General features: G+C 39.8%; 1 protein-coding gene across 1 annotated transcript; it reads left to right on the forward strand.

Moving 5' to 3' along the window:
* Positions 1 to 2,971: 2,971 nt before the first annotated feature.
* nectin1a (nectin cell adhesion molecule 1a) lies at positions 2,972 to 19,951 on the forward strand (the record flags this gene model as incomplete). The annotated part of the gene is made up of 10 exons (XM_083927160.1): positions 2,972 to 3,036; positions 13,501 to 13,613; positions 14,506 to 14,764; positions 15,695 to 15,812; positions 16,008 to 16,189; positions 16,287 to 16,404; positions 17,304 to 17,455; positions 17,683 to 17,815; positions 17,915 to 17,978; positions 19,634 to 19,951. The coding sequence occupies exons 1-10, from the start codon at positions 2,985 to 2,987 to the stop codon at positions 19,949 to 19,951; spliced, it is 1,509 nt and encodes a 502-aa protein (XP_083783286.1). The 5' UTR covers positions 2,972 to 2,984.
* Positions 19,952 to 20,985: the final 1,034 nt, after the last annotated feature.

A 20,985-nucleotide genomic window follows, 5' to 3' on the forward strand; every position in this document is an offset into this window, starting at 1 on the left:
GCTCCTACTCCCACTGTGTTCTGCTATTTTCGAGTTTCAGTCATTTCTCACCTTCCTACAGTGGTCACCTCCCTTGGCCATACAGGCTAAGCCTAATCATTTTTGCAATCATAAATCCTTTCACCAGTACTCTTCAGTGCATGTGAATGTCGAACTATTATGTTGCCATTGCATGTTAACTGTTCAAGGCTTGTCAGTTGGTATGCAATCTCATGCTATGTACCCATTAGTCCTAGGGCTCCAAGTGTCAGCTTTGTATTCATTTATTTATTATTTACACAGTGCCATGGAGAGAAAACATTTAATATATTTAATAATTTAATAGTTTTTGTGCTCTCAAATTATTAATCAGTGAAATTTGACATAACTTATCACCTTAATGACATTAGTATGGACTCGCATGTGCCCTTCACAGTTACTATGGTTCTCTTAGATTCATATATGGTTTTATTTAGACTTTTAGATGAGATATGTGGATATACTCAGTGGGTGACGGGAGATGGGATGAGGAGGAATGCCATACCATTTGTTAGCACAATTACCATAATACATGCCCCTTGTTAACCTGCCCCCCCGTCCATCCCCTACAGACCTTTACAAAGTTGTAAACATAAACATTTTAAATTTGTCCTAGTCAGCCGACAGGAAGTTAACAAAGGCTGTAGCCTAGCAACGAAATTCTGTTGAAAGGTCTATCCGGCTGTTAAGACCTGACGTAACGCCCTTTAAAAATAGGATTTCAGTGCCGTGCTCCCCGTTGTTTAAACAGATCTGAGTTTTTAAAAAACAACGTAATTGTCATTTTACCTCGTTCTTATCGATGAAAAACATGTCTTTCTGACAAAAGAGGTCGTAACATGTTCATATGTTCGGCCATTGTGTCTTGTGTTTTGTGTTTTGTTTCATCGGAGCGGTTGGAACCAGAAATCATAATTTGAACGGGTGTTACGTCAGACTTAACAGCCGGATAGCAGAGAGAGTGCAGGGCAGAGGGGCCATTTAGCTGAATATGTTAGTCTGACTCATTGATCCTTTATCTGACTGAGGTTTGTTCAGGTTAGAATCTATGGCCCTGACCATGACTTTGAAATTGTGTATCGATAAATTCCTGGTGCTGTCCGTGGTTCTGAAGCTTTTTTTTCTTAGTCCTGGTCAAGAACACATGTGGCAAACACTGTACATGTCTGCAGATAGATGGTGGACAGCAGTGTGTTTACGACTTATTTGAGATACAAATAAGGCGAAAATAAACAACAACTTCATATACTGTTCATACTTGGTGCAACCATGTCGTATTTTGAGGTGAGAACACTTTCTGACTTGGAACTCGGAAATTTCTAACCTGACTCTCACCAGATCAATTTTGTTCCGCCTTGCTTCACTCGTCCATCAGGGATCGCTCCATAGCAAAGAGATTTCAGGAGGCTGGGCCTTATCAAAAATCCTTGCATATGATTGGATAAACTACTTGTCCGTAATCTTTATTGACGTGCTACTTCAACCACGCACATCGTAACCAACCTGTGACGCTGATGAGAGCGACAGGCCAAAACATCGTTTCCACCAACAAAAGCCTTCAGAGCCGTTCTCTGGTGTTCTTTTAAAGAAGAAATATTCGCTAGATTGGACAACAGGGAGAACATAGCCACATCAATGGCGACGCCTGCTTCCTCGATGCGGGCCGCCATTGTTGTCTGAATCACAAACAGCTACGTCACATCTATAAAACCCCGCCTGGCGGTCCTGATTGGCCTGACCATTTTTTTGCGGACCCTGAAATCCCTCTGCAATGGAGTGATCCCAGATGGTTGAGTGGAGATAGGCGGAGTCAAGGCGGAACGAAAGTCATCTGTCGATAGTCAGGTTAGGAAATTCTGACTTTCTAAACTCAACTGGAACACAGCATTAATAAGAGTCGTTCATGAGGTGGTTTGGCGTCAACCCCGATAACATGAACTAATTGCCTACTGGATAGACTGTACTTTGGGTTTTGGCTGTTGTTATGTGTTATCTTTTAGATCCCTTAAACACAGGCCTATTTAACAGGATCCCATCCAGTTTATAAAGGCCCAGCTTCATGAATGTGTTCTGCAAACTTGTGACTGTCTAAGTATCCTGTGCCAAAAGTGTTTGCTGCCCTTCAGGGGAGGGTGTAAAATATAGGATATTAGGTCAAGAGCACCATTCAGCAATGGAGAGCAAGAGATAAATGTTTTAGCCTAACCGCTTTTTTCTTCTTCCTCTAATACCTCCTAGGTGTAATAATCATCTTTTCATTTATTTAGTTTAGTTTAGTTCAGGAGTTTTAAACTTATACATCTTAAATACACATAAACAAAGCCTAGTATGCCTAACCCTTTACATGATTGTATTTCAACAGTTCCTTTAGATTTGTAAACTCAAAGGTCAGCCAGCATAATAGATCATAACTCAGTTTCATTAGTGGGAGGTGGCATCAGTGTGTGTGCACTACAGTCAGGGAGCTCGTTCCTGTATCTACGTCCCTGTCGGGCCCCCTGATTGCATCTGTTGAGTCTGCTTATTTAAAGTAGTCTGACTGCGCCATTTTTTTTCTTAATGTGCCTCAGTCGGCCGGCGGACTGCTCAGCTCATCCCTCACACAGTGACAGACAGTTGTCGGTCGGAACTGGGGGTAGGCTATCTCGGAAATAATCTGCCCTCGCGTTAAGCTGCTTTATCCCCGCCAAGCCTCGGCCGGACAGAGACTGCTGCAGCCCCGTCACCTCGCAGAGGGGAGTCGGAAATAGTGTGGAGGAAAGAAAAAGTGTCACATCCCGCAGAGTTAAAGTTTTCAGAGTGTGTGTGCTTCGTTTGTCGCATACATGGAGACCTGAGGGGACCCCTGACAGACAGACCTGAAGCTGAACCCGCTGCCGTGTGTTCAGTCTGGGAGGCAGGGCGCGTAAAACAAGTGCACACTGGGAATCTAACCACAGCGAGAAGCTGGCAACGCTGGTTTGGGCATGGACAGGACTGGATTTTGGATATTCCTGATAACAACTTGTGTTATTCCAGGTAGGCTGCTCTGCTTTTTTCAGCACCTGGTAAATAATAGTGATGTGAAAGGCATGATTGATTTTTCTGTGTCAATATACAATCACACAGGAGGAGGTAAAGACACGCGAAGAGGTGAAAAACTAGAGGAGCATGGAGAAACCATCCAAAGGAGAACCCAGAGCAATATTTATAAAACGTTATTGTTGTAATTTAAATAGGTGGTTGCTTTATAACCCTCTGTATGAACAGTTTTAACGTGTTGATTTTAGTTTTGGCCTTTATTATGATACATTATTTTGTATTTATACGAACATGTAGTGTCTATTTTACATTAGTGTTACATCACACCAGTGTTCATTAATAAGCACATGTAGTAAAAAGGCTAGGCTACCACTGCCTAATTAGTTACTCTTGATAGAGTTTATATATCGTAATTGATTAATAAACTATTGATTATTTTATTGTTTCAAATAATAAACAAGGTTTTTGTTGCTAAGTTGATTTTGCACAACCTTGTAACCAAAGAGTTCTGTTATTATTAGCCTACAGCTGATATGTGATGGATCATTAAATTATTTATTTTTACTAACGCCATTGGTTACAATTTATAAATTCTCTATTTAAGGGCGGTCAGATCAAATTTTCATGCTTTTTAAAATGTAGTTGATACTCAATGTACTGTAGGCTATAGGTTCAATAATACTCAGCATCAGCCCATTCTGCTTCATTCAGTGCAAATCTGACAGTGTTAGGACCATAAAACTTCATAACATCTTCATATCTGTGGTGGAAACTTAGAAGAAATAAACTGTAGACAAAGATCTGTAATTAAGGGTTCTTTTTCTAAAAGGTTTTGAGAGCAAACACAGAATCACACATGTATGGATCAGAACAGTGTGCAAACTGACTGACCAAGAAGCAGTTGAAAAAGGATGTATTCATAAGACATTTCATACGTGATCAGACATCACACATGATATGTATAGGCACGAGAAATAGCCCTCGCAGAAACAGGAACTGTAACAAGACAAAAGTTCAACTGAGCTGCTTCAGGCCTGTGTGGTTTTCACATGTGCTATTATGTTTCACATACTATGAGTACAAATTTTTTCCATTACAATATCGAAATGATTTAATCTCTAAAACTATATGCGTATGACTTTGACTCCTGACCGATGAAGTGGAATCAGACTATGTCAACCAGCTTCAGCGTTTTTCGTCCAGTTGTCAAACCAAACTAGCAGGTGCACTGGTGTGATGTGGCCCCTGCAGATGGCAACTCTCCTTTTACAGTGTTACAGTATGTGTGTGTGTGTATGTGTGTGTGTGTGTGTGTGTGTGTGTGTGTGTGTGTGTGTGTGTGTGTGTGTGTGTGTGTGTGTGTGTGTGTGTGTGTGTGTGTGTGTGTGTGTAAATGGACTAACTCTTGCCTCATTTTAACAGGTGCAGCTGTGTAATCACACTAAGCTGGGGCCAAACAAACCGATAACATCAGACTTGTGGCTTTGTAATAAAGGGGGGGGGGGGGGGTGATGGTATACATAATACGTAATGACAAAAGTGATTGTGGCAGCATATGGATGTGTTTAGCTGCTGTGACATCTGCTGTGATTGCTTTTTTCCCTCAGTCAGTAGTAAACCCCCCCGTGCTGGTTGAGCAGTAATTTGCGGGTGTGCATACATGTGTGTATGCGTTATTATTGAGTGTGAGGCCATGCCATATGTGGGATTGTCATGTTGAAGGACAGCGCAGTGGATTAGAGCTGCACATGGAGCAGAAAGGGTATAACAACATGATCAGTGCCAAGCCTCCCAGCCTGCTGACTGTTGCTGCAGTGTGTCTGTCTTCTCCTGACTGGTGCAGTCAGAGCACCTCACACTCCGACAGCCTCTTTTGGGAGCCCGGAGCAGGTCGATGCGAGTGCTGTCAAAGGCAATCACTGACTTGTTTTGCACATATAAGATTGCAGTCCTGCACTGTGGAAAGACACAGAAAAGGCAGAGAGAGAGGCATGCTTATGAGTTTTTGCATAATCCACTGTCCACATCTGGAACACACAGACGCTACCCCGCAAAAATAATCCGGCACAAGCACACAGCCCTTCCGTACTCTTTTGTTTGTCTTTTCTTTGTGCACCTCCCTCTCCAAAGGCAGCCCGTTTGAAGTCTTTTTCTCATTTCATTGTCTTTCAATCAGTTGAGATTTTCTTTATTTCTCTCCATCTCCTCTCTCTCTTGGGTTTTTTACTCTCCTGAAATGTCCCAAAACACAAACGCAGCAGCAACAGTCATACTGTAATCCTGTGAGCTGCCCGCTGAACACCAGCCAAGTGCACACTCCACGTTCCTGCAGTGCCACAGAGATTACACACACCCACACACACACACACACGCACACATACGCATGCATGCGCACACAGACAGATCCCGATCAAAAACAATGAGAGATTATAATCGATTTAGTGGAAAATGAGACGAGGATAATTTTTTTCCTCCATTTTGATCAGGAAAAAAATCGAGAGCAACACACGTCATTTTGCAAAGTGGATGTCCAAAAGTCAGTTTCCTTGGTTGGTTAAGTTGTTTTTTGTTGTCAGACTGCAATCTTTTGGTTTAGAGCTATAAAGAGAGCTGCTATGTGAAATACAGCCTAGTCACAGGTGGTGGTATCCATCACAAACCAGAAGTCTGTCACTTTCAGGATGTGCGTAGTTACACAAGGGCGAGGTTTTAGTCTGAGTGCTGTGTGTGTGTGTGTGTGTGTGTGTGTGTGTGTGTGTGTGTGTGTGTGTGTGTGTGTGTGTGTGTGTGTGTGGTCTCCTCTGTGCTTCAGGTTTCCCTACATTGTAAGTCACAAGGCCAAAGACACAAACTCAGTGTTTAATCCCAGATCAATCGCAGATTTGATGGCCTAAAGATTAAACAGTTAATCTGTCCTCTCCTCTTTCTCTCTCTGGTTTTCATTTTCTCGTCTGTGGCATGAAGTCAGATTTGTAGGCGAGTATCTGTGGCCTTCTGGTTGCTTAAGGTAGATGTAGTTTTATTTCGCCTTGACACATTTTAATGAGATGATCATTATTAACAGCACCGCCGCAGTTAATGTCAGCCTCATATTTAGTACAGACACATACTGAAATAATGTGCCAGTGTGACAGTGGCCGCTTTGATCTTCTCTCTGCCTGCTTTTCCAGTTTTATATTTAATTTATCCATCTTATGTGTAACAATTCAAAATATCTATCAATTTATGGCTGCTGATAATTTGTATATTATTCTAATTATTTGACTAGAGTATCTCAACTTTTTAATGGATTGTTGACTGACTTTGGTGATACCCTGACTTCTCCGCTAGTGCTACCCTGAGGTCAACATTCTTGACTTTCACAGAAATGTCTTAACAGCTATTGGACGGATTTACATGAAATTTGGTTCATATAAACACATCTTCCTCAGGATGAATTGATTTGGTAACTTTGGTGACCCCTTAACCCTTCTCTTAATGTAATGGCCTCATCAAGTAAAACAAATGAGGTAAAATAATTTGTCAAATACTTTGGTTTATGACTAAATACTTAGTCTTAGAACTAATGAAATTCCTGTCAGCCTCAGCTGTACACTGTGCTAGTGCTAATGAACAAACTACGAATAGTGGACATCGTGAACCTTATACTTGCTTAACATCAACATGAAAGCATTGTCATGTGAAGCATGATAGCATGCCAATGTTAGCATTTAGTTCAGGTGCAACCCCTGGCTATAGACTTTTATAGTTTTATACAGCTCTCAAGTTGTTTAAAATTGCTTTTCAAGTTTTTCCTAGGGTGAAATCTTTTATATATTTTTATCATATATTATATTTTAATTGGTGTTTGTAAATTTGTAAACTATTTACCAAATAGTCTCTCTGTTAAACTTTCACACATATGACAAAAGGTTAAAAATGTCTCGTCACATACTGAGAATGATGAAGAAAGATGGAGGATATCCACTCAGAATATGAACAAAAGACAACACCACAATGTGAAGCCCTTGCTGTTTTTCTATGTTGCACATTCAAGTGTGAAACAATATTGCTATTGTTGTGTTACGTTCCCAGGGCTGTCTCTTGCCACCGTGCTGCTGTTTATAGATTATTGTCATGAGGGGCTGGTGAGGTCATTTCCCATGGTCTAAACAATAGAAGAATGTGAATGGACACAGCTGAAAAGAGGAAGGTGGGAGAGATGTGGGGCTAACGAGATATGAAAGAGTGTGCTTGTGTGTGTCAGAGAGGTAGGCTCTGTCTGTTCTGCCTCCACCTAAAGCCCCTAATCAGCTCAGCACCAGAGCTCATTCGGGGGTCTCTAAGTGGTATACATATGTGTGTGTTTAGCCACAGAAATCAGACACAAGTGAAAGGAATTTTATTTCCCTGATAAGCAGGACTAGTAAATTACAGATTGACTTGTATCTTTTCTGAACTTACTGAGCTTGTTTTTATTTCTTCACATTAACGATGGGTAGAAGGCGGATTAGGGTCTGTTAATGCATCACAGAACATCGCTGAACTCTCACAGTGCTAGTATGCAGACTTAACTTGTTAACGTTGGACATGATGTTTCCAGTCTTTCTGCTAAGCTAAGCTAACAGAAGTTGGCTGTAACTTCAAATATATTGTAGAGACGTGAGAGGATTATCAGTTTATTTCCCAAAATGTGGAACTATTCCTTTGATAGATATCCCCATACATTTCATCCCTCAGCTGTTAGTCGTACTAGTAATGGAAATTTAAAGGACTGTTTACCAGAAAATGTTGTCAAATTAATAATTGAAAGAGTGTTGCAGATTTTCTACTTTAATGAAAGCTCAACCTGATGAAGTTGAGCCTCAAATCACAACAGAAACATCCTCGAAACAGCAAATCTTCTCTGTTAAATTCTCAGTTTAACATGAATCACATGAAATATTTCTGTAGTAATGTGGTGTAGTCAGAATCATACATGAACAATAGATGCATGAGGCATTTAGTGAAATGTTTATCCTGGCAAATTAATACTGATGAAAAAAGTATCTCTTACAGGTTTAAAAACATGCACACTAAAGTTGTTAGGAGGGAATCTGAAAAATACTGTAGATGTAATTGTGAGCTTCCATATCTACGGCAGCACAGGGACTCTGATGCAAATGCACTTTAATATCCTGAATGCTGTAATCTACTCCCACTGCTGGCCTTCATCCCTCCCAACGACCCACACAAACTCACAATGGTTTATATAAGACCCAGTGAACTCCTGCTCTAACACAAAACTATTAAACTTATTAATCTAACGAAACACATGTGGCTCAGGTTGTATGTGATGATGTTGGTCATATTTTTGATGATTGATGTCAGCCGTGCAGATGGGTCCTTTGTCAATCTGTATTTCTAAGCTTTTGCGTGTGTTTGCATGAATAGAACATGCACAAATATGCATATTAAATGTTTCCACAGCTTTATTTTATAAGACAAGCTCAAACAAATCTATTAAAGTAGGGAATTAATACGCTCTCTAATCATCATAATCTAATCGTGTCTTCATCGTGCAGGTGATGTGAAACTAGATAAGCACACTACCATGCTGTGCCTTTTGTTTGTGAATCTGTACCTTTTGTGTTTCATAAACCAATTTAAAATAATTTTAAAAAATCTCATAATTCAGTCTGCTGTCAGTTGATTTTTTGATTGATTCTGTATGATACGCTGATTTTATGGCTTAATGTAATTTATGAAACCGTCAACGTGTTCTTTCAAATGTTGCAGGTCTAAGGTAGCCTCAGGCATCACCAGACCAATTCGAATGCGCATTAAGGACATTTTTGTCTTTGAGTACTTTCACACAGAGCATGTATATTATGCAGTGATAAATAAAGGTTTTTTTCACAAAGGAGGTTGATTCTCTAAAATTGCAAAATACAGGCATGAGGATTAAAACAAGAACACTGAAGCATTCAAGACAGCAAACTCCTTATAACCTTGACAAATGCAGCGCACACCAAATCGACTCCTACTGTTCTAACCTTTCAAAATAAAAGCCCTAGACTGTGTAACTGTTGAGCCAATCTGGTTTTCGATCGGGAACTTGGCGATTATTTGTCACGTCCCGAACCTCTTAGTTTATTTTCGATTTAGGTTCAGACCAAAATGCCTCTGGATGTAATTAGATAGACCTACAACCAGTCACAATAATAAAACAAAGTAGCACTGAGCGACTCATGTACAGTATGTTGGTGCGGTGCTTGGTGTTTTTTTGTTGTCAAGTTACAGCTAAACAGTACACTAAAATGTGTTTCTGAAAACATTTTAGGTGAGAAATACACAATACAGTAATAGAATCTTGATTAAAATTGGATCAATGCTGCCGAGTTTGACAGTGACTTCTTGAGCCTCGTAAATTGTGTTGGACGCGGTATGACATTTACATTTGGTGACTTTGTACCTTCAAGCACGATGCCCCTCTCTCAGCCATCATTTAAACCTGCCCTGATGATAAATGGTTGTGATTGGTCCATCAGATCTCAAGTTGCTGTAAATCTGTCTAAATGGGAGGGAAAGTGAAACAAACTCGGCAGGTTTGTTTTGTTCCCAAGCTAGGCATTAGGTGGCAGTTAAAGTAAAGTAGTATTGTCATATAGTATGTACGGAAATTGTAGTATTGTTTATGAGGTATGTTTACCGTTGTTCAAGGTCCAGTTCACTTGTATTTACATAGCACAGTTAAAAAGACCCGTAACAGTCATCTAAAGGGCTTCACAGAGCAGAGACAAAAACAAAAAAAGCGCATGGCCAAGAAACAAGAACACATGCATATCATCACATATACTCACAATTGCATGTATTAAATGCACATATACAAACATTTGTGCATGCATACACATATGTGTACGGCTACAGTAGTCATAAACGACAGTGCAAGATTATGTTAAAAATGACCTTTTGAACAAAACTAGGCTGGATTAGACGTCCCTGTGGATCTAAAGGCCAAGTAGAAAAGATGTGTTTTTAAAGCACACTTAAACCTCTCCATGGATCGCGCATGTCTAACATGTAATGGCAAGCTGTTCCAGAGTTTGGGAGCAGCCACAGAGAAGGCACAATCGCCCTTAGTCTTCAGTTTTGATCTTGGTACATCCAGCAACAACTCACTGGATGACCGTAGAGCTCCGGCTGGATTATGGACGTGTATGAGTTCTGCCAGATATAGAGGAGCCAGACCAGTTAAAAACTTAAAAACTATTAATAACACTTTAAAATCAATCCTAAAGCGGATGGGAAGCCAGTGGGGGGAGGCCAGAACAGGGGTGATGTGTTTTTAGTGCCAGTCAGAAGGCAAGCAGCCGCGTTCTGCACCAGCTGCAGGCGGCAGAGCGAGTTCTGGTCAAGAACAACATCTAAAGAATTACAATAATCAAGCCTGCATGATATAAAGGCATGGATGACTCTCTCAAGGCTTGACTTTTGATAAAATACGAATTTTGTGAAAAGAGCCTTTAACCACTTTATTGATTTGTTTCCTAAATTCAATTTCAAATTCAAGACAAGCTAGTGAAGATTTGAGAGGATCCTTAGAAGACAACTGAAGAGGGAGGTAGATCTGCACATCATCCACATAACAGTGGAAGGATGTATCGTGTTGTGCGTCAGAACTAAGACAGCGCCAACCAAAACAGTAACAATACGTTTAATTATTGTAATTTATAAGGATAGTCTTGTGCGAGAAATTCAAGGATTCCTGCTGGTGATTGACCGCTCCTGGTTTATTGGAGGTTGAATTATATGAATCCACCTGTCAGTGGGATTTGAGAATTTGCGAAGACCTTGATTCTTGACTGTATTTCAGAGCTGATTGGCTTTCTCTTCCCACACAGGCTCAGTCTGCAGGTGACCTTTATTTTACCTGCACACCGTAGCAGGTCACAGTCTAGCGATCAGAATCTAAATCATTTGGTTTCTCTCTCTTACATAAAGACATGTTTAAAACTACAGAGATAAGACTGTTGTTACTCTTATGTGGGCCTGTTTGTCTTTCTCTAGTGTAATCAGTTCAAAATAAATTGTATTTCAAATTTGATTATCACTGTAGGAAGACGTCAGTGGTATTGCAATCCCTTCTACTGTATGTCTAAAATCTTAAAAAACAATTCCTAATGGGAATAGATAGCCAGTTGAAAGAACTGATATTATGTGTGATATACAGTATGTCTTGGTTGGTTGGTTTTGTTAAAAGTCTTGCTGCAGCGTTCTGGTCTTGTTGAAGTCGACCCAGCTGGTAAACCAGGTGTAACGGTCATCGAGCTGTGATGTGGTAATTGCTTGGCTGTCTTTTTTTCAAGCTTTAGGAGAGAAGCAAAGTAACTGGACCGAAGCAAATCAATGCCCATGAGGCTCAACATTCACAGGGATGTCTAACTTTAAGTTTTTAACAGCAGATTTAATATTTTAAGTGAGGGGACCAGCCAAGTTTGGGTGATGCTGTGTACAGTATAAGTTAAGGATATCTTCTATTTTCAGTTTATTCTTTAATGTACTAATGTGGTTTTGAATTGTGTCTAGCTTCATTGATTAAATGAGAAATATAGATTCGGTGTGTTATCAGCATAATAATGGTCGAGGGGGAAGCAGGTACATAAAGAACCAGATTGGACCCAGAATTGACCCCTGGGGCACACCACACATTAATCTTTGTCTTGGCCTATGAGTAGGGCGACTGTACAGGCCGTTTTCATGGATAGTGACTGAGGAAACATAGGTTGATGGTTGTTGTTGGTGGTCATCCAAATGAAATGACAAAATACATAATATCATAATGTAAATATATTTAATTTTGGGTCATTTCAGGAGTGATGTCTCAAACTGTTCAACTACACATTATACTGCATGAGGAAGAGAAATGTTACATGTAACTCACAGTCTACTTTTTACTGTTTACTAAGAAAACAATGCACAGATCATGTCCACTAATTAATTACGTCTAGATTATGCTAGACTTTAGGAAAGCATCATAGTTCCAGATTTACTGTTGGAACAAAAAAAGCACTGACCCACTTCCGCTTGATTTCAGTCTGTGCAAATTAAGTTCAACAGACCTTAAAAACAATCTTAAAAACACCTTCAGCATGTAAAAAAAACTTCATTTACATGTTGTATAAATGTATTATTTATTTGCTACTACCACACTTTCTGATAATAAAACTAACAAGAGAACCTTGTTGTAAAATCCATGTATGAATCAGGCGCTATGCAGCTTGATGCAAGTCTGCGCTGTCAGCCTAGGGTGTTTTTGATTGAGACCCGACTAGAAAACTGATGGACCAATCAATATCCATATCCATTAATAACATGGAAATATTGGATTACATGATGAGCCATGAACTACAGTGTGGCCCCTCGTTTATATGTTGTTGTTTTTAAAATACAGAATGTCAAACATGGAAATCACCCCTGGGTACGGGTTACATTCAGTCTGATTGAGCTTTGTATTCATTTACAGTCTGATTGAGCTTTGTATTCATTTACAGTCTGATTCAGCTTTGTATTCATTTACTGTCTGATTCAGCTTTGCATTCATTTACTGACATTTCCTGCCATCTGCTTTGTTGTATTAAATGTTTGAGAAAGTAGCCAGCTGTCAAAAGTTTGAAATTATTATGACTAAACCCAAGTCGTGCTTTATCGGACAGTTCATAAATGGCTGTTTCCATGATGACATTTATTGAGTGACCGTGGCTGTGCTCCTTTGTAACACACACACACACACACACATATATATTTATATATATAACCCAGTGTCTTTCATTACTGTTGTTGGTCTATTTGATTGTGAAGTATAAAGTTAACATTGATTGCATGTTGCAGAGGTTTTATGAGTCAGTATTTACCAGGTTCAAGTACAAGTTTGTATGGAAAAATGCTTTATATCTTTACATCTTAGAGAACTTTAAGGCAAAGTTATACTTTTTATGACGAGTACATTTGCAGCATGTGGCATGACTGGATACATTTCCATCTCTTTAGCATGTGTCTTTTATTGTTCTCATTGTTCTAATCTTTTTTTATTTTGTGTATCATCGGTTCTTTATCCATTCCTGCATTGTGAATAACAGTATTCTTAATTAAACTACCAGATTAAAAATAATGTTTACGGTATATCTGACAAACCCAAGTAAACACAAGTGACTCATGTAAACTCGGGAAGTGCTGTGGATTTGTTAAAGGGGATCAGTAAGTCAGTGGGAACAGTAACCAAACAAATCGTGCTTATTTATACCTCACTCTAATCCACAACCTTTGACCTCAGCTCACCTCTCCTGCTGCTTAAATGTATCACCTGTGACAGAGCTCTTAGCTCCCTTTATCAGCTCAACAGGCTGTGCTGACTGTGACCCGCTTAGGGAATGCCAGCGTGTGTGCATGCATGCCCAGCAAGCACTTTCTTTTATGTGTGTACCCCTTGTGTTTTTCCTGCAGGAATAAAAAGCCAGACTGTGGAAATGGATGATGGGAAGTGGGGATATGTTGGCTCAAAGGTGGACCTGCGCTGTCGGTTCATTAACAGCTCCCCGCCTGTCAAAATCTCCCAGGTATTCCACGGTCCACCTGAAGATTACACCCACTCAATATAAAATAGAAATAACATCACTCCTACCCAGAACACATTTGTCCACTAAAGAGACAGGAGACCATAAACAGAGCTATTCAGGGCCAAAACACGACACCAAATAATTCTAGTCACTCAGTAACTTAAAAGGTTATGAAGTGTCAGTGTTGCAATCACAACTTGTTTCTGCTGCCCCCAACTGGCCAAATAACCTGTTCAGACTGCTGTAGCATCATTAATACAATTCAACAGTTTTAGTTCAAATGTGTGGTAGGTGAGAAATCTGACTTAAATATTTTACAGTGACCAAGTTATTTCAGTGCATGTAAAAATGCTTTGCCTTAACCTGCTATCGGAAAAACCTTGTTATCAGCCAGTCTCTGTAAACAGGTCACGTTTAAGAGCACTAGACGGGTCATAGGAAAGAAAATCAAAGGCTAGACTTCACTCGTACTGTAGATTCTTGCTAATTTACAGAACACATACAAAAAAAATATCCAAATTGAGATATGAAGATATTCTAAAACAGTCGTGACTATTCCAGTAGTTTTGCTTAATTTAAGCCAATTATTTATTTTATTACTGGCTATTATTTCCAAATAACCAGTCCTGCTCTGAACTGCATTACCGCTTAACAATAATGAATGCAAGTTTATAATTCCTTGAGTGGATTTTGTGGTATGAAAGTCAATCTAAAAACTTGTGCTTCCCTTGAAACTGGCCATTCATAATGTAAAATATATATTAAATATCAAATCTCAAAAGTGGTTAATGGCTAAAACCATTGCCTACTCAATATTACATAACTAAATAATTGTTTCAGACGTCTGTGGTTTCCCCTCATCATTTACTTTCTTCTATCCTTCTGTCTTAAGGTAACGTGGCAGAAACTTGTGAATGGCAGTAAGCAGAACGTGGCGATTGCCAATCCCTCCCTGGGTGTGTCTGTGGCCCCACCCTACAGGGACCGTGTCAGCTTCAAGAACGCAGCAGTGAGGCGGCGGACTCCAACTCTGGAAGACACCACCATCACGTTCTCCTCGATTCGCCTCTCTGACGAGTCCACCTACATCTGTGAATACACAACGTTTCCTGCAGGGAACCGAGAAAACACTGTAAACCTCACTGTCTACGGTAAAACAGATTTGTGATTCTAGTTTCATATGTAGCATACACAGTAGGCGATTTGTTGATTTTTAACTGGGGGAACAGACCCTGTTTGCTTCACTCACCTGCGACCGAAACGCTTGAATGATTCTTCTGGTTCTTACTTTTTAAAATACCCTCTTAACTGTATAGTTTAGAGAATACTATAGATCCAAGAAGAAACTGACAGAAGGACTGTACTCAGATAAGAAATCGTGATTAAAAATCCATTTGCTATTTCAGCACCACATATTTATTAATATGCAGTTAGGCAACTGATGTTTCAGAGCCATGGTCGGGGCCATAGATTCTAACTTCAATCTGCTACTAGGGGATGGAGAGGGGGGGGTGGCAGGTTACCAAGGGTCATGCATTTTAGTCATTTTGCGAACAAGGAAGATGGCATTCTCTCTCATATCGCCTACTGAGCGAGCCTACACTAGAGTGGATCGGTCTTCTCATCTAACTCTCTGCATAAAGCAAATAAGCTTATTTCCCAAAATATCTAACTATCCCTTTAAGGTGTTGAATGACGCAAAGGGCAGTCCCACTGGTAATACTCATTGACGTAGTGATATTCTGATTGGAGGAACTGGTTTTTAAATTTATTTTCTTTTAATCAAACTACTGTTTCCAAGGTCAAGAATAAATAAAATACTGTATAGTGTTTTTCTGAATGCTGAAATATTGTTATTTTAATTACTTTGTTTCCAGGGCACCAGCTTTTATAGAAAATGTTGCAAATGGCTTTTGTAAAACTGAGTTGAGGGGTGAACTGCATGTTTACTGTAGAGTCAAACTTAAAGCTTTAACATTTCAGAACCTTGAATAGGCTGTAAACATTATACCTTATTAGCATGCTTTAAAACAGTAATGCTAGATGAACTCAATGCTTGTCTTTATTTTTATTTTCCCCAGTTCGCCCAACAACTCAGATGAGTCTGTCCACACCGACTCTGGTGGCTCGTTCATCCAATGTGAAAACACCAGTGGCCACCTGCATCTCTGCCAATGGAAAACCACCCGGTACCATCAGGTGCGTGTTTGTGTGTGTGTGTGTGCTTATGTGAGTTTTTAGTGCAAGAAAAGGAGTGTTTTCTCTCAAAGTCAATCTCGCTTTTTAGAGTTTGTTAAGTTTGTTTTGCCGACAACACTGCACTAGTTTCCACTTAACTACAAATTAGCAACCTGCAATGATGTATCTCTGTGTCGTCCACATTGATGTGAGCAGGTGGGAGACGAGGGTGCCGGGAGAAGTGACCACCCGAGAGTACAGGAACTCTGACGGGACATTCACTATTCAGAGTGACTACATTTTGGTGCCCAGCAGAGAAACACACAAGGAGACACTCACCTGCGTGACCACCTACAACGAGGAGGTCTACACTGACAGCGTTACCCTCGATATTCAATGTAATTCTTTTCCACCCATAACACACATAACTATATGGCTAAAATATTAACACAATTACAAGCTTATTTTACCTTTTCTTCTATGTGTTTGTACCAGATGAACCAGATGTTTCGGTGGATGGATTTGATGGAAACTGGTACCTGAACCGAGAGAACGTCCAACTGAGCTGCCAAGCTGATGCCAACCCGGCCGTGTCTCTGTATCAGTGGAGAGTGTGAGTACAACTCTATTTGTGTTTCACTCAAATTCACTGTCAAAGGGAGATGACCTAATTACAATGTATGAAGGAGGTTATGATGTGAGTTTCATTTAAAATCAGTCAGAAAATAAAACCAAATCTGGGTTCTCTTGATGAATTGTATTGGAGAGCCTTTCCGTCCTACTTTAGGTTTCTTAAATGACAACAAGCACACAGGTGAACAAACTCACCCCTGCTTGCCTTTTGTTTTTTTTTGCGTTTGTTGTAGTAAGTTTTTGTAGTAAACTCCTAGACCTCTGTACTTGTGATATAATTAGGCCTACTGCAGGGGTTCTCAAGCGTTTTACTCAAAGTTCTGTATCTGATCTTTATTCAAGGTCAGAGATCCACAACTCACTTGTAAATTTAAGCAACATGCTTTGAAATTCAAGACAGTCAAAATATATTTGAGCCTAGTGAGAGAAATGGCATTGTTTGCCTGCAACCAGCTACTTGAACTGAGACACAAAATGTCTGATTGCCAGACGGTGATGATAATCTTCTCCTCTCCTCTTTGAATACTCAAAATTTTTCTTTTCTTCTTAAATGTTGATGATATCTTCATTTCTCTGGCGGCATACTGGTCGCGGAAACCAGCCCCGCTCTGCCTATGCCGACAGGCTGCTATTTACTGCCGTTAATTAACATCACAACTGTGATTGGGCCAGCAGGAAAATGAGGCAGTCATGGCTCGGACACGGCATGGCTCACACAGTTACTATTTCTGACTCAGAAATACTCAAAGTGTGGAAAGCTGGTAGCAAATTACTCTGTATATATCAACATCACTAACAATAGAACATTTTAAAATAGAAAACGTTGACTCTTAGTTTCACATTTCTTGTTTAAGTTTTATTTTTCGGTATTTTCTGCAGGATCAATGGCTCCATACCAAACAATGCTGAGATCCGTGACAACGTCCTGACCCTTAAAGGGCCGCTTACATATGAGCTGCAAGGCACCTATGTGTGTGACGCAACCAACAGCATCGGGACACGATCGGCCTCTGTGGAGGTCAGCATCATAGGTACGTTTACCTGAAGTCTGGGGAATTCGATTTGATTGTAAGAGAAGAATTCCTGCTAATAGGACTACTTCTACTACTGTTACTGATAATACTTTTGAATTATAAAAAGATTTTCTATTAATAAATGAAACTTCAGAAACTTTTCTATACTTGTATATACGGTTTACTAAGGGAACGTGTTTGTTTACATTTTTATTGATGTGTATCTGTGTGTGTTTTCTCTGTAGAAAAGCCTCTACCGCAGATTGCAACAGGCGACGTCATCAGCGTAGTCGCCTTATTACTGGCTGCCGGAGTGCTCATGGGCATTACTATCACAGTCCTGGTGCTCAAAATAAGAAGCAGAAAAGGCGACTCCTCGTATGTAACAGTTCGTTATCCCTCCATTGTCTAAACTTTTCTCAGCTCTTTCTCAGCTGTTCTGATCCTCATCATCCATCTTTCATTCTCTTTGAATAGAAAAGACTCTCCGTCCAGAAAACCGTCCCAGCCGATAAGGAAAAGACCAGCAGATGATATCCAGGTAACATATGTGTAATTTACATATCACAAAAGTTGCCAGTTTGCAGTGAAGACTATATTTAAGGGGTCATTTGTTTGGCATGTCAACTAGCTGCTATTTCTGAAAGTAAAATTGCATCCTTAGAATAATAATACAGAGTTTGCAGTAGAATTTTTGCTACAGCTAAATGTCTGAGGCGGCCCACGCCCTGCAGTCTCACAATAATACAGTTGGAAGCTAACAACACAAAATTTAACTACTACAGAAATCAAACATATTCGTGTAAATAATATTTAATTAGTTCCTCAGGGCTTTGTGTATTGATGAACATTATATTTCATATTCACTGACAAATCAGTGCATCGGTCAACAAATCACTGTGCACATAGCCAAGGCTATTAAATGAATGTTTCAACAGCACTTCTAAGCCTCTAAAACTTTTAATAATAACTTTAATTTTTATAACATTTCAAAAAAAAGTTCACAAAGTGCTTAACATGCAGTACAATACACTACAACCATCAGCAAAAAAACAGAGACAATTACAAACAGAAATACAATAGAAGAACAGATAAATACTTTAAGTGTGTTGCAAAAAGTGTGGTTCACTGATTTTGCTAGCCTAAAATCCTCAGGCAGTTCATTCCAAAGTGCAGTTGCCCTAAATAGAAAAAGCAAAGTCACATCTGGTCTTGAGTCTGGCTCGTGGAACAACAAAAAGTGCCTGAAGATCAGAGCCTGCAGTCTGGCTCATAAGGAGTTAAAAGGTTAGCGATGTAGCTCACGGCTAGGCCTTTTCTGTGCTTTAAAAGTAATAAGTAGGATCCTAAAATCAATTCTTAATGTTACAGGTAGCCAATGCTGATGTATTTAAACATCTGTATTCCAACCCAAGTCCGACTGTGGACGCCTCAGTGAAACAAATCAATCATCCCCCTATTCCAAAATCATGCACCAGTTATTGAGCCTTTGAGCAAGTGCAGACCGGTTTATGCTGCAAATGTGTTGTTCCTCAGTGATATGACGCATTATGATGTGTGATTTCTCCTCTATTTTAGCCTCCTTGGAAGTTCACTCAAAAACCATTTTGGTGCCTGACTAAAAGTTGCTCTTAGCAGGCTGTGATTTATGTTTTATTCATGTAGATACACATCACTCTCTGCCTACCATCACACTGCTACTATATTATGATCACCACCATCCCCTCAGCCAGGCTCACAACCATACTTGCACGGACTAACAAGCTGAGAAAAAGCTTTTTCCCCAGAGCCATGGCTGAACACATAACTCCTGTACATACAATACGTAGGTATTAGAGCAGCAACGATTAGTCGACTGACAGAAAAATAATCGACAACTTTTTGATAATTGATTAATCATCAACCTTTCATGCAAAATAGCAAAAAATGCAATTTATCAGCCTGTGAATTATGGAGATTTCCTACTTTTTTCTGTTATTCGAGAAACTTAGCTGGACATTGTTGTTACTATTTCCTGACAGTTTATAGGCCGAACAATCAGTTAATCTAGAATATAGTCAGCAGATTAATTGATAATGGAAATAGACGTTAGTTGCAGCCTTATACTGAATGCATTTGCAGTATTTCCGTTACAGACCAGTTGTAGAGGATGTGTATTGTTTCTAATTTTAAGATGTGTCCTTCATTTCTTCACAGCACTCAGGGCGGTTTTATGAAGAGCTCCCGAACACTGCGGACTATGTGAGCTACAGACTGGCCTGCAACAAAGAAGACTACCCAGAACCCTACTCCCCTCCAATCAAGCCTCCTCTCTCGTTTCTGCCCCAACAGCCCTACCCCTCCTCGCAACCAACCACTACAACCAGCAGCAGCAGCAGCACCAACACACCAAAAAACACCTTCTCTCCTCCTTCACAAACCATGGCCATCTTTAAGTACCCCTCGGTACCGGGCCTGTCTTCTCCTCCCCCTGGAGTGGCGGCGTACACTTTTCCCAAAGAGCAGTACGTCTGAGCCGACAGGTACGTCACAAACTCAAACCTCTCAAAGGAGCTCAGATGAAACGACCCCATATAAACTCGAACCATTCCTAAGAGGAGGCTGTAAAAATGTGGTTAACCCTGGACTCTCAGGCAGTGTCTGCCCTGTCTGCATTATTTGTGGACAACTCTGGAGGTCATGGGACAATGCAGCTTTTGTTGTTGAACATTTCTTCTCTTTTGGACAGTCCTTTATTGTGTTATCTATTATTTCAAAAAGGGAATATTGTTAAACCATGTTCCAAATGTTTAGGATAGAGGACGGTCAAGTCAAAGATGATTTGACTGTCATTGCATTTGATTGGAAAAAACTCCAGACTGAGGGACGAGAGGATTATCTCTTGATGTCCGATGTGGTTGACCCCTTACTTTATCCTCTATGGTATCATTTTGTAAAAAATGAAAAAAATGAAAGAAATTACAATTCTCTACTTTTTCTCCATGCCCACTCTCTTGATCCTGTGTCGTACACACAAAATCCCTTTACTGAGGAACAGCAGGCCTCATCTTTTCGTTATACTTATGTAATACTTTTACTGTGTTTGTATTTTGTATTGTTTATGTTTTTCTTGCAAAGAAAAAAAAATCTAAAAACATTTTTATTTACTGAAGACATTTTGTTGATGTATGAAATTGATGTTTTTATTTGTGGTATCTGTGGATTTTAGTATTCATTGACACTGGATGTTGGATGAGCCTTGGGACTTTTAGCCTTTAAATAAAAACGACCATGTTAACTTGCATCAACATTGACTGAAAAACACACAAACCACAAACATTCATCTGTCTTTACTCCAAATAATATATTCTTTCCTGAGGGCCAGCATTGAGATGTTCTCCGTCTACTGTGCACTTTTTCCTCAAAAATGTTTTAGTTTAGTAGGTTTTTAGTAATTGTTAATAGTTCTGTTGGTTTCATCAGAAGCAAATCTGGTGTGATTTGAGCCACACTGGCAGCAGGGCTTGGTGGATGACAATGTTGGTCTGTTGGGCAGTCCACCATTTGGG

This window comes from Echiichthys vipera (genome assembly GCF_963691815.1).
Source record: "Echiichthys vipera genome assembly, chromosome: 14".
NCBI classification, from domain to species: Eukaryota; Metazoa; Chordata; class Actinopteri; order Perciformes; family Trachinidae; genus Echiichthys; species Echiichthys vipera.